The sequence below is a fragment of the Acomys minous genome (assembly GCF_964271855.1).
Source record: "Acomys minous genome assembly, chromosome: 17".
Classification (NCBI taxonomy): Eukaryota; Metazoa; Chordata; class Mammalia; order Rodentia; family Muridae; genus Acomys; species Acomys minous.
In genome coordinates, this window is record NC_140500.1 from 53,998,093 (window position 1) to 54,011,377 (window position 13,285).

The 13,285-nt window shown below is 42.7% G+C and overlaps 1 protein-coding gene and 1 pseudogene across 2 annotated transcripts; both read right to left on the reverse strand.

Moving 5' to 3' along the window:
• Positions 1-2,446: 2,446 nt before the first annotated feature.
• LOC311588153 (vomeronasal type-1 receptor 54-like) lies at positions 2,447-3,394 on the reverse strand (the record flags this gene model as incomplete). Its single annotated transcript, XM_084765636.1, has 1 exon — positions 2,447-3,394. The coding sequence occupies one exon, from the start codon at positions 3,392-3,394 to the stop codon at positions 2,447-2,449; it is 948 nt and encodes a 315-aa protein (XP_084621762.1).
• Positions 3,395-11,495: 8,101 nt separating this feature from the next.
• Positions 11,496-12,501, reverse strand: LOC311588154 (large ribosomal subunit protein eL6-like; annotated as a pseudogene). Its single transcript has one exon. The product of its transcript is annotated as a large ribosomal subunit protein eL6-like (transcript).
• Between the last annotated feature and the right edge of the window lie 784 nt (positions 12,502-13,285).

The following is a 13,285-nucleotide window of genomic DNA, read 5'->3' on the forward strand; positions in this document are numbered from 1 at the left end:
AATTTCCTGCTTTAATTACCCAGTTTCAAAGTCCTTTAAAAAAAAAAAGATCCTAAACTCAAAATTGTGAAATTGATGTATGAGTGTAGTTGTCACCAGATCAGAGAAATTAAAGTTTCCTTAAGTTGCTCTTCTGAAATATTGAGTGACAGATATGTAAAATACACATATGCAAAGTATATGTAATATGTATGTGTAAGTATATTTAATGTGTAAAATATACTTCATGGCAGCATTTGATGTTTTATTTGGTTTGGTAATTAAACATATATGACAAGTCTGTTTCTTCCATGTCATTTAACTGCTCTTGTGGCTAGGTGTAAAAATAACTTTTATTTGCCAGATATAATTGTCATCTTGGAGGGTTGCTGCTGAATAACTCACCCTTTCTAGTTCTTTCTGAACTCTGGTTGGCTGGCTCAACTCAGGTGTTCTGGCCCAAATGATTCTCCAAGCTGACTGGTGTATTCCAGCTTCTCTCGGCTTCTGGCTGAATTGTTCTGCTCAGCCTCATGCTGACTTTGAAAATATGTTCTAATATTTCGACTCTTTCTAATTCTCTGGCTTGTTCTGTTTTCACTTGTGTATAGCTTGTTCTCTCTGCAACCTGTCTCTGTAAAACTGTCCCAGTAAAATGCCTTCTCTCTCTCTCTCTCTCTCTCTCTCTCTCTCTCTCTCTCTCTCTCTCTCTCTGTGTGTGTGTGTGTGTGTGTGTGTGTGTGTTGCTCTCTTAAGTCACCTATTTTTCCTGGAGTTAAGGGGAGGCTAAGAGCTTTTAAATTTTGAGACAGGTTATCATATAGCCGAGGCTGGCCTCACCTCACTGTAGCCAAGGCTGTCAGGCCTGAAGATCTCTCAAAGGCTGAGCACAGGCAGTGGTGCTTCCTGGACCTCAAGGAAGAACTTCTCTGTTGGCTCTGAGGAACTGAGACTAAGGGCTATGAGAAAATGCTCATTGTTTGAGAAAATCTGCTATGTTTTAAAACTTGAAAGATTGCAGTTTGACACTTTGAGATTTTTTCATTTTTTACTTTATTATTTTTGTTTTGTGTATATGAATGCACAGCTGGTGCCTGCAGAGACCAGAAATTGTCAGATACCCTTGGACTGGAGCTACCAACAGCTGCGAGCCTTCATGTAGATACGGGGAATTGAACTTAGGTCTCCCGCAAGAGCATCCAGTGCTCTTAAGTCCTGAACCATCTCTGCAGCCCCCTTTTCACTTTTTTATTTTAGAGAGAATATACTTCACCGCTGGGTTAAGGTAACTGAGCACATTTGTATCGTGATAAAGCACCCGGTACACGAGCGTCTCCCATCTTAAGCACACTGCTTGGAGTCGTTTAGATCTTTACCTACTACCTGCACCTCTTCCTCCTCCTCTTGCACAACCCTCTGCCTCCTTCCAGCAAGCTACCAATGGCCTTCCCTCCTGAGCTGAGACAGACACTCTGCGCTTTTGCTTCTACCCTTGAAAGTCTCTAAGCTCTTCCTGCTCCAAGTAGTCCACACAAAATTCGTTCATTTCAGTCTACATGGTAGCTTCATGTTTATCTGCGTAGCACTCTGTATAATCTCCGTTTCCTTTCAAGCTGAGTAACAGTCCACTATAGAGAGGTTGCATTTTTGCTTACCTGTTTTTAAATTTTATTTATTTATATTTTATGTACATTGGTGCTTTGCCTGCCTGTATATATGTGTAAAGGTGTCTGATCGCCTGGAATAGTAGTTACAGACAGTTGTGAGTTGTCACATGGGTGCTGGGAATTGAACCCGGGTACTCTAGAAGAGCAGTCAGTGCTCTTAACCTCTGAGCCATCTCTGTAGGCCCTGTCTATCCACTTTATAAAAAAGATTTATTTATTTATGTCTGTCTTCTTGTTCATCTGCATTACAGAAGAGGGCATCAGATCTTATTATAGATGGTTGTGAGCCACTATGTGGTTGCTGGGAATTGAACTCAGGACCTCTGGAAGTGCAGCCAGTGCTCTTAACCACTAAGCCCTGTTTATCCATTCTTAAGGTGGCTTTTTATATAGACCCTGTGTTTGTCTCTGTCTGTTTGTCTCTGTCTCTCTCTGTGGGGGGAATATAAATTTTCTGGTCATGTGAGAATTATAGTAATAAGTGTTACATACATAATTTGGCAAAACAGATATAACTGAGGGAATTGAATGAATGAAGACTATCACAGCTGCCACATATTTTAAATTGCTGTTGATAATCCAGGCCATGGCAAGAGACAGTCACTTTATGGGACTGGGACATACAAAGCACTTACGTAGCTGGCATTTGGATTTTCTTTTATGAACACAATCCACAAATTAGACAATAAATATGTTTAATAACAGCAAAAAGACAACTCTGTATTTTCATTTAACCCAAAGCTCATGATAACTACACTACATAGCTCTGAAGGTAGTGCACCGGGTCCTCTTAAGGGAGCTTATCCATCCCAGAGTAATATGACGTTCACCATCCTTCCAAACAGTGATCTGAAAATGTAAATTATATGCTTTTCAGTACTGAGGACAAGAAAAGGACTGACTGTGGCATAGCCATGGGCTGTGAGAACGTGGACACAATGCAAAGTCAGACCATCATCTGTACTTCTTAAGTAGGAGATAATGCTGTCCATGGTGTACATCACCACAAAGAAACTCATGAGCCACAGGATGCTCTGTGTGGCTCTTTGTTCTGCAGAAGGTTTGAGGGAAAGGCTGGCACTGTGGAGAAGCTGGGACTGTTTCTTATGTCTGCGTAGGAAAGTCACCATGTACACACTGGCGAGGACCATGAAAACTACAAAGATGGCATCTCTGGAGGTCAACAGTATAAAAAACGTGTAGAGGACAGAGTAACTCATGGGCAGAAGACAGCAAGATTGAGTGATGTATGTAAAAGTAGGTGAAGTCAAATTAGGGGCGACAGTTACGTATGTTAAGAGGGGACTGCTAACGGATGAAAAGAAGATGCTCAAGAAAAGAAGGCAACCTAGCATATGGTATGGAGATTTATGTTTGAACTTGGCTAGACAGGAGCTTCTGGGACTGAGGGTGATGGCCTGGAGGATGCTGAGCATGCTGGTGGCACACAGAGAGAGGCTCCTAAGGCACCTGTACAAGAAGAAAACAAGTTTGCACGTGGTGTCATCCCATCTCTTCCATGGCATGAAAATGTCTGTAGCTACTAAACTCATGACTAGCAGCATCAGTATGTGGATTAGGGACAAGAGCCCAATGGGTGGATCCGTGAGTCTGGGCCTCTGGCCACGAATGAACATGAAGATGTGGAAGAGAAGAAGGAAGCCGTTGCCTGAGATCCCAATTGCAGCTTCAGCATAAAGAATGTTTCTTATTTTAGTGTAATGGGACAGTTCGCTGATCTTACTCATTTTAAGCCTGAAAGAAGCAGGTAGGGACTGTGGGGGGAGGACAGCAAGGTTTCTTATCACAAATCGAGCTTGCTCATCCACTTCAGACAATGGTGGCACCGCTGCTCTCAGGAAGATGTGTCCATGTTTCACAGTGCAGCCTTAATACACTTACGGTCACTCACCTCCACCTCAGAGTGTTCTCTCCCCTGTTCCAACGTTCATTTCCCCATCAGCATATCAGCTTTCTCCAATATTAAACATTGTCATGTGTCATGGAAATATTTTTTCTACTGTTTCGTACTTGAGGTTTCCCGAAGCAAAAGCCATGTCTTTCATCTGCAGCATGTTGATTGACAGGCACATGACAGCCCTACAGGTTTTGACAAAGTTCAATGAGCATTGCAAATAAGTAGAAATGAGACATTAAACAGTGTCCCTGGCGTGTGCAGACTGAGCCATTTTATTGCAGTCTCTCTCTCTCTCTCTCTGTTCTGCTCATTTACTGCAGACCTAGTGCTCTTCATGAGGTTCTGTAGGGAGCACTGAGAAGTGGGAACTCTAAGTCCAGGCTCTTCACAGCCCACGCACAATCTGCCATTTCCTCTGCATGTGACCATGAGAAGTCTGGGTCTGAGCTGCTGTCACCTCTTCTAAAACATATCAACAGTGTGTGCCTGTGTCATGGAGACCCTTAGTGTGTAAGAAGATGAAGTCTACATACCAAGGTCAGCAGTGTTTCCTGTACGGGATGAACTCTGTGGGAGTGTAGGCTGGTGGCTTTATTCTCATGAGGAGCCTTATGTTTATGCTTAGGAGAGTTGATGCAGTTTAAAAAACAACTGACCAGTCTGTATTGGCCTGAAACAGAGAAGATTAAATATGAAAGTGGTAGACTACCTGGGCAATCCCTTCTGAGAGTGATCTGGTAGCGTGTTAGGCCTTCTCTGTGAATCCCACTTTGTAACTTAATCTGAGACATGTGTTGATGTCACAGAAGAACAAAAGCCTCTGTGAGAAGTGTCTGGTAATCAGAGGCTGCCAGGAACATGGTCCAGGATATTTTCTCCTTCAGCAAGTGAAAATAAGGAAATAGAAATAGAATTAGAATTGCAATAGATTCAGTGCCATTTCCAATGTAACGTATTAATGAAAGCAGAGTTATCCAACCTATACTGGAAGATGGGCTGCAAGGGCATCAAGGATTTCAGACCTCCTTGTGGACGCAGTGATGTTTCTCAGACTCAAGCGGCCTGAGACTCAGATGTACACCAGAAGACGTAATGGCAGATTCCTTCTCATGCAATACAAGCATTTACTTTAATTCAAGTATCACAATCCTCAATTACGTAATAATATAAAAAATTTAGTCACACAGTAAAAAAAAATAATTATCATTTGAATATCAATGATATAAGATGATTTTATCTGTAATGTGAGATATGAAGGAAAAGCAGAAGTGTCCTGGTTACCAAATCTGAAGCACCCGCCAAGTGCTCAGAGCAAGAGGACTGTAGGGAGCCTCAGTGTGCAGAAATGCTGGCCTCCAGGCATCATAAACTGAATTGATCCCCATGACTTATAGTCCAGAAGGGAAGAGTCAGTTCCGAAGAGTATCCTGTGACCCCCAAGATGTGTTCTGTGACATACACACCCTACCCCACTCCACAAAATACATAAAATGAAAAAAAGAAATCAGAGCTAAGATAGATAGTCAGTTACAGACTTTAAAAATGGGAGACTTGCTGCTCTTACAGAGGACCCAGCTGTAGTTCCCACTACTCTCATGGCATCTCAAAACCATCTGTAACTCCAGCTCCAGAGAACTCTAAAGCTTCTGAGGTCCTCAGACAACAGGCATGTGTGCAGGACAAATAAATACATGCAGCAAAAACAAGAAATCTAACATAACAAAAATAAATCTAAAAAGAAATTAAATGGAGATTTTCTAAAGTAAAAGAGTAAAGCATCATTAGAAAAAGTTAAACCTTTACAAGGTTAATATACTGAGTCCTATATACCAATAGAATTTTAAATAAGTTTTACTCAGTGATTCCCTCTGGATTGCCATGTTCTTTATATAATATATAGGTTTGATTACCTAATCTGAATTTCAATAGAACTCAGAAACAAAACAAAACAGGAAAGAAGAGGAGGAGGAAGGGAGGAGGAGGAGGAAGAGGCAAGGGAGGAGGAAGAGGAGGAGGAGGAGAAAGAGAAAGTTTTCAAACCTTCCACACAGCTCACTGCAAAACTCTGGGAGCATTACACTTCCACCATCTGCAACAAGGGCAACTCTATTATCTTCACTGTAGTTTTAAAGCCATGATTTGGGAAAAATGGGAAAAAATCTCACAAAACCATGACTTTAGTGGATGAGGCAGGCGTTGAAACCATTGGGAAACCTTATTTTTCTAGAGGTAAACATCACAGAAGTCTCCTTGAACCAGAAGATACACCAAGAAGGTGACATGCCATCTTATCATGACAAGTGCCACCTGGTTAAGAGAGACACAGACAAATTTCTGCAGCCATCCTGCTATCTCCTAATGTTGCACCCCACTTTTGTCAGTCAGATACAAATCAGACCCGTGTGTCTTTAAATTACACATGATATAAAGAAATGTATATGGTAACTATATATAAAACTATACAACTATATATAGCGGCAGTCATTTCATGGGGAGCACTCTGGTGAAGATGAACCCCTTGCAAACCACTGGAAAGGGATCCTCTACACTCTTCCCCCAATTCTTTCCTCACATCAGCCCAGGAGAGAAGCCTAGGAAGTCAGGGGACAGGACAGAAACCCTCCACTCTCGGCAGGATCATTCAAGACATATACCTCAGTCAGACGAGGGTGACTGCCCTCTGAAGCCTCCTGTATTATGAGCCCAAATCCATTTCACACAAGGAAGGCACAGGTTGATTCATAGGTACCTGACATCCTCTATATGTAGCAGTAAGTCACAGAAGAAGTGACATGGGTTTGGGAAGTTGGTCCCATGTGAGAGTCAGAAGAGAAAACGGTTTAACGGACAGATCTGGAAAGTGAGGAAGACTCAAGAAGACGGCTGGTGTACCAGGAAAGAAAGCCACCACCAAGCAGATGTCAGCATTGTGCCCAGAGAGGCCATAAAGTACAGGAACTGCAGAAATGCCAGGGCAAATGCCTGGAGATCATCTGGGCTACGAAACAATAGCTAAGTCATCAGAGTATCTTGACGATTAATCCCCCACAAATTTTTAACTGAAATGAGTGTGGGTACCTCTCAGGGTACAGGCTTGTAGCTAGGATGTTGACCCATACTTTTACATGCACCCTGAAAGAACAGGAGAGTGAAGTGCTCTTTTGACCCAGCTGTCAGCCCAGGACACCCACAGCCTGCTGCAAACTCCCCTTGCCTTGTCAGCTCAGTGAGGAAATAGTGGCCGAGCCCAGCTCTCTGCTGCACAGCTCTGACTCTCCGCCTTCATCTTAATCACTGGTGTTAGGAGCAAGAAAGATGGGTGCTCATGTCTGTCTGTTCTGACGGGTTTATGAAAAGGGATAGACTGAGAAAGTCTGAAAGCCAAGCCCAGAGCAGACAGGACGAGGCTTGACTGACACCCTGAAATCTCTGACTAGGACACTGGAAAGACTGATGCACACCCAAGTTGTTCTCTCAGACTCCTGGAGGATTGTGGGTCCTGGCTCTTTAGACAGCAGGAGGAAATATTGGGGGAACCTCAAAGTAATGTGAGGTTGTCCTCTACTAGATGGTGTTGATACATCAAGGAGACTTCCTTCCAAACACACCAGAATTATTTATAATTACTCCAAATACAGAGTGACTTATGTCATAAATAGTTTTGTTTCAGTTAAGACTGTAACAAAAGTAAAAGGAAGGATTTTAATGACGATATGAAATGAAAAGTATCAAGTTTTAAAATAATAGGTACATAAATTTGAATCACTAAGATATACATGTAAGGAACATTGATGTAGTTCTTCATTGTGAGTCATTTAATTAAAACAAAATGTAAATATTAAACATTGATGTTTCCAATGAAAGATTAACTAATATTAGGAGTTTCAGGAAATATCCTAAGGAAAAAAAACATACTCCTTACCAGTGCAGAACACAGTCCTCAGTGCTGAGGGCCTGTCAGAGCTCAGCATCTCCCCTGCAGATGCTGAAAACCTCCCTGCATCCCAGGGCTCCTCCTCCCACAGCCTGCCTGGGACCTGACCGCCTTCTGATGCTGCACTTGGGTGCAGATCACTTACCCAGATGGACGTGACAGGGGAGGACTCTGCGCCTGAGGAGATCCTGCACAGCTTAGTAAAGGGAATCTTTAATGGATCCCTGCAGCATGTAATTTTCATGTCTGTCAGAGGTGAGAAGTTTCCACTGGGAAGCTCTGAAAATGTGGCATCCCAGGGGAGCATCTTCCCTGCCTGTTGATCTTACTCACCTCATCCTGGATAACAGTCATCTGGGGAGGGCCTGGGCACAACGCTTATCTGTGCTCCCTTGCCACACCTACAGGAGATCAGAAAGTTTATGACGTACAGACAACCATAACTTTTCTCACTTTACTCCTTAGACTTAATTAGGACCAATTTTATTCACTGTGATGCTTCTAGTCTTTGATGAGAACTCCTGGGCCCCCCATGATTTCCCATGGTTCTGAGTCTGCTTCCCCACACTGTGTGACAGGCAACCCTCCTCCTGAGGCAACTCACCCCACAAAGTATGTGGTTTCCATTTAGTGTTGATTTTGTGCTCCATGGATTCTGAAATCTGTTTCAGAATTCAAGGTGTGAGTAAATTTTAAAAGTGAATCTAAAAAGAAGTGGCGTGAAAACGGAGAAGTAGAGGCAGAGCTCATAGCTGAGGTGGTCACAGTCAGGTGGCAGATAGCTGAGGCTGAAGCCATGTCTGACTGGACCCCAGTCTCTGAGGAACAGGAATGGCCACCTCATTCTCACTGGTGGCATCAGGAGGAGGCTGTGCTTTGAGTGGAACTCTATGTGCTGTGGTTCAATCTCTCGTGCAGGCATGGCACACACACCCTCACCCAGGACTCAGGAGAGGGAGGCAGGAGCATACGTAGTCAAGAGCAGCCTGGGATCCTCACAGAGACCTTGTCAAAAAAAAAAGCAGTCATTTTAGGGAAACCCTCAAATAGTCAGGTATTAGAATTAGAAAATAGTACCAATGTGCTCAAGGCAGTTTCCCATTTTTTTCTTCTGTCAGGTTCAGTGTATCTGGTTTTATGTTGAGTTTTGTGCATGGTGAGAGAATAGATCTATTTGCATTCTTCTGCATGCCAACAGCCAGTAAGACCAACACCATTTGTTAAAGATGTTTATTTTCCCATTGTATATTTCTGGTTCTTTATCAAAAATCAAGTGTCCAAAGGTGTATGAATGTATATCTGGGCCTTTGATTCAACTCTGTTGACCAACCTGTCTGTTTTTACGCCAATACCATGTGGTTTTTATGACTATAGTTCTGTAGTAGTGCTTGAAATCAAGAATGGTGACACCTCCAGAAGTTCTTTTACTGTACAGGACTGCTTTAGATATTCTGGGTTGGTTTGTTTTTCCATATGAAATTGAGTATTGTTCTTTGTTGAAATGTTGATGGGAATTGCTTTGAATCTGTAGGTTGCTTTTGGTAAGATGGCCATTTTTACTATGTCGATCCTATTGATCCCTTAACATGGTAGATCTTTCCATCTTCTGATATTTTTGGTATTACTTATGTATATCTTCTTCAATTTCTTTCTCCAAAGACTTTAAGGTAGTGTCGTTCAGGTCTTTCAATTGCTTGGTTAGAATTACTCCAAGATACTTTATATTATCTGTGGCTATTGTGAAGGATGACGTTTCCCTGATTTCTTTCTCAGTGCATTTGTATACATGACGGCCACTGATTTTTTTTTAAGTTAATTTTGTATCTAGCCACTTTACTGAAGGTGTTTATTAGCTATAAGTTTCCTTGAAGAATTTTTAGGGTCACTATGTAGACTATCCTATCATCTACAAATAATGATACTTTGACTATTTCCTTTCCAGTTGTATCATCTTGGTTTCTTTTAGCTGTCTTATCGCTCTAGCTAGGACTTCAAGTACTATATGAATAGATATGAAGGGAATGAACAGCCTTGTCTTGTTCCAGATTTTAGTGGAATTTCTGTTTAATTTGATGTTGGCTACAGGTTTGCTGTGTGTTGCCTTTATTATGTTGAGGTGTGTACCTTGTATCCCTGACCTCTCCAAGACTTTTATCATGAAGGGGTGTTGGATTTGGTCAAGGCTTTTCCAGCATCTAATAGGATGATCCTGTGGTCTTTCTTCTTTCAGTTTGTATATATGGTGGATTACATTGACTGATTTTCATGGTTTGAACCACCCTGAATTCCTGGGATGAAGCCTACTTGGTCATGGGTTGTTGAATTACGCCCCCCAATGGTGTTTTCTCTCAGCCTTCTGATGTCCCTGGGAAGCTAGCCAGGCGTTCCTGCCTCCACTCCTCCAAGCTCTGGGGAAGCTGGCTGGGCAAAGGCTTGTTCCTAGATCCGAGATCCGAGGTCCCGTTGCACATTCGGCTGAGAATCCAACAGAGGTGGGTGGGGAGAGCCAGGTTCTCATGCTGTCTGAGGGGAGGATCCTCCACTGCTGCAGGGGTGGGGTGGGAGGGTGGGGGATGGGAAAGGGACCTCAGGTTCCCACCCTCTTCTGCAGGGACAAACCTCCGCTTCTGGTCTCTCCCAGGAGGGGAAAGGAGCCCAGGGCTTGAGGGAATGCAGGGTAGCCAAGCTTGCTTTGTCAGAATAAGACAACAAAGAAACAAAGAACTAGGTTTTAATTCACTTACTAACTCTTATATATACATTCAGTTTAGAGGCGAGAGTCTGAGCCAAGCTAACAAAAAGGGAAATAAAGAAAAAGCCAGGAAAAATGGAGAAAAGGACAAAAGTCTTGGGGCCCAAAGGACAGAGGAAAAGGACAAAAAGCACCCCCTACTCAGGGATCCTGGATTTTTAAAGCCCTGTGTTGTAAAAAGGGAGGCCAGTCCCCGATACGCCGTTTGTTTGTAGTAAACACCTAGAGAGCCTGTCTCAAGAGCCGGACTTCTTGTTAATTCAGAGGCTGCTTTGAAGTGTCTTGTGGAAGGAAGGAGCAGAACCCAGTTAGTCACACCTTTTCTCCAAACGGGATTTTATGGTCACTTTCTGGAGACAGGAGAGAGTGCTGCTTCCTCTTTCCAGTGCAGGTAAACTGGCTTCTCCTGAGAGTAGCCGACTCAAGACGTCTGCCTAGCAAAGCCCCACAATGGTAGATGGTATATTTGATGTGCTCCTGGATTTGGTTTACAAGTACTTTGTTGAGTATTTTTGAATTATTGACCATAAGGAAAATTGGTCTGTAATTTTCTTTTTTGGTTGAGTCTTTGCCTGGTTTGGGTGTCAGAGTGACCGTGGCCTCATAAAATAAATTTGGCAATGTCCCTTCTGCTTCTCTTTTGTGTAATAATTTGAAGAGCATTAGCATTAGTTCCTCTCTGAGAGTCTGAAAAATTCTGCACTAAAACCATACCACCCTGGGCTTTTTTGGTTTGGTAATGTTTAATGACTTTTCTATTTCCTTAAGAGTTATAGGTCTATTTAAATTGCTTATCTGATCTTGATTTAACTTCAGAAAGTAGTATCTATCAGGAAATTTGTCTATTTCTTTCAGATTTTCCAACTTTGTAGAGTACAGGTTTTTGAAGTATGACCTACTGGTTATTTGGATTTCCTTGGTGTCTGTTGTTATGTCATCCTTTTAATTTTTTTTTTTACTTTGTTTATTTGGATATTTTTGTCTCTGCTTTTTAGTTAGTTTTGATAAGTGTTTGTCTATCTTGCTTATTTTCTCCAATAACCAATTCTTTCTTTCATTGATTTTTTTAAATTGTTCTTGTTGTTTCTATTTTATTGATTTCAGCCCTGAGTTTGATTATTGCCTGTCGTCCACTCCTATTGGATGTATTTGCTTCTCTTTGTTATAGAGCTTTCAGGTGTGCTATTAAGTTGCTAGTATGAAATCTCTATTTTTTTTAAGGTACAAAGCTGTTTAGTTAGGTTGTTAGCAACTTAGAATACCAGTTTGTGAGGGAGGATACACCCCGTTTGTCAGGGAAATCTGAGATCGCAGGTAACCCTGCAGCTGGGGAACAGCTTTGATCTTCGGCAAAATCTATACGTCCACAGTTTTCTGATCCGCCATGCACTGCTCTGCAGTATCATATTTCTCCTTCTCAGTGTCAAAGATCTCGCCCTCCTGCTGCTTGGGCTTGCACAGCTGCTTCTTCTGAAGTAAGGGTCAGTCAGAAGTTTGGGGATTTTAACCTCGCTAATACCAACTTTTGTAGATGTGGCGATGACAAACTTCTGGTGTGTTCTTCACAGAGGAACTCTGTTGAGGGCAAGAGGTACAGTCACAAGTAGCAAGCTGCCGTCCAGCTGCTTCAGAAAAACCACTCTCTTGCCCCTGTGGTGCCCAGTGAGGATGATCAAGACGGTCCCAGGAGTGATGCTGGCATGTAACTTTCTCACGGTGCTGACTGAAGGGCTTTTTACCGTGACTCGGCACCTTCCAAGGCTCGTCTTCAGTAGGATGACACCTAGGCGTTTTTCAAAGCTTCACCACCCGGGTGCCACCATTCTTGTCACCACAGACTGCTTTTGTGACAGTAGCAAGGACCTTCTCCTTTTTCTTCTTTGTTTTCAACAGTGGACTTTGCGGCTGAGTGTTTCCTTTTGTAGGAGGTCTTTCTGAAGTACATTGCAGATCCAGAGTACCTGCCAATTCCTCTAACCAGGATAGCGTTTAGGCTGCAATGGGGCTTCCCTTTCTTGGGCTTTTTAACCTTAGGGTCACCCTTTTTGGCTGTACCAGCGGCGGGGGCACCAGGGGCAGCAGCGTTATCACCAGCCTTCTTGGCTGCACGGCTCCTCGGCTTTTCCACTGACTGTCTGGCAAGATGGGAAAGAGGCCCTCTCTCTGATTTCTTTATGAAGCACTTTGTGCTGTGAGCTTTCCTCTTACTCCCGTTTTCACTGTGCTCCAAAAGTTGGGGTACGTTGTGCATTCATTTTCATTGAATTCTCAGAAGCCTTTAATTTCTTTCTTTCTTCCTGCCTTGACCCAGTGGTCACTGAGCATTAGATCACATTATAGATAGTTGTGAGCCACCATGTGGTTTCTGTGAATAGAACTTAGGACCTCTGAAAGAGCACTCAGTGCTTTTAACCTCTGATACATCTCTCTAGCCCGGCCATAGGCTATTTTTAAATGACAGACAACGCATCCATAGAGTACTCAAGATATTCCCTCTATGTACACATGTGACAGGGTTTGATATATTATTACTAATGTAAAAGCTCATGTCTTACCAGCATTGACTGATATCAAAGCTTTGCATGACTGATCTGCTATTCACATTTGGAGTTTTGCGCTCACAGGAAACTTCATCCAGCAGAGCTGCCTGTGTACCTGAGTGCCAGGGCTGAGCAGCACATCCGCTGGCAGAATCTCCAGCAGGAGCTACGCTTTCCAGGAGAGACTGAGAGAGAACAAGATTCAGTCCAGCAGAGAACTGCCTTCACATCCCATTGGGGACACATTTGCTACAAGATTGTATTATTGAAAATGTGCATTCTTGTCACTTTTTAACTTTAGGTTGAATGTTTTAATTTCTGGTGTGTGTGTGTGTGTGTGTGTGTGTGTGTGTGTGTGTGTGTGTGAATATAGACAGCTATGCATCATGGTATGCATGTAGAAGTCAGAGTTCAACTTATTACGCTGGTCTGGACAGTTACGTGGACGCTAGACATGTAAACTCAGGTCTTTGTTGTGCAGAGAATCCTTTATTC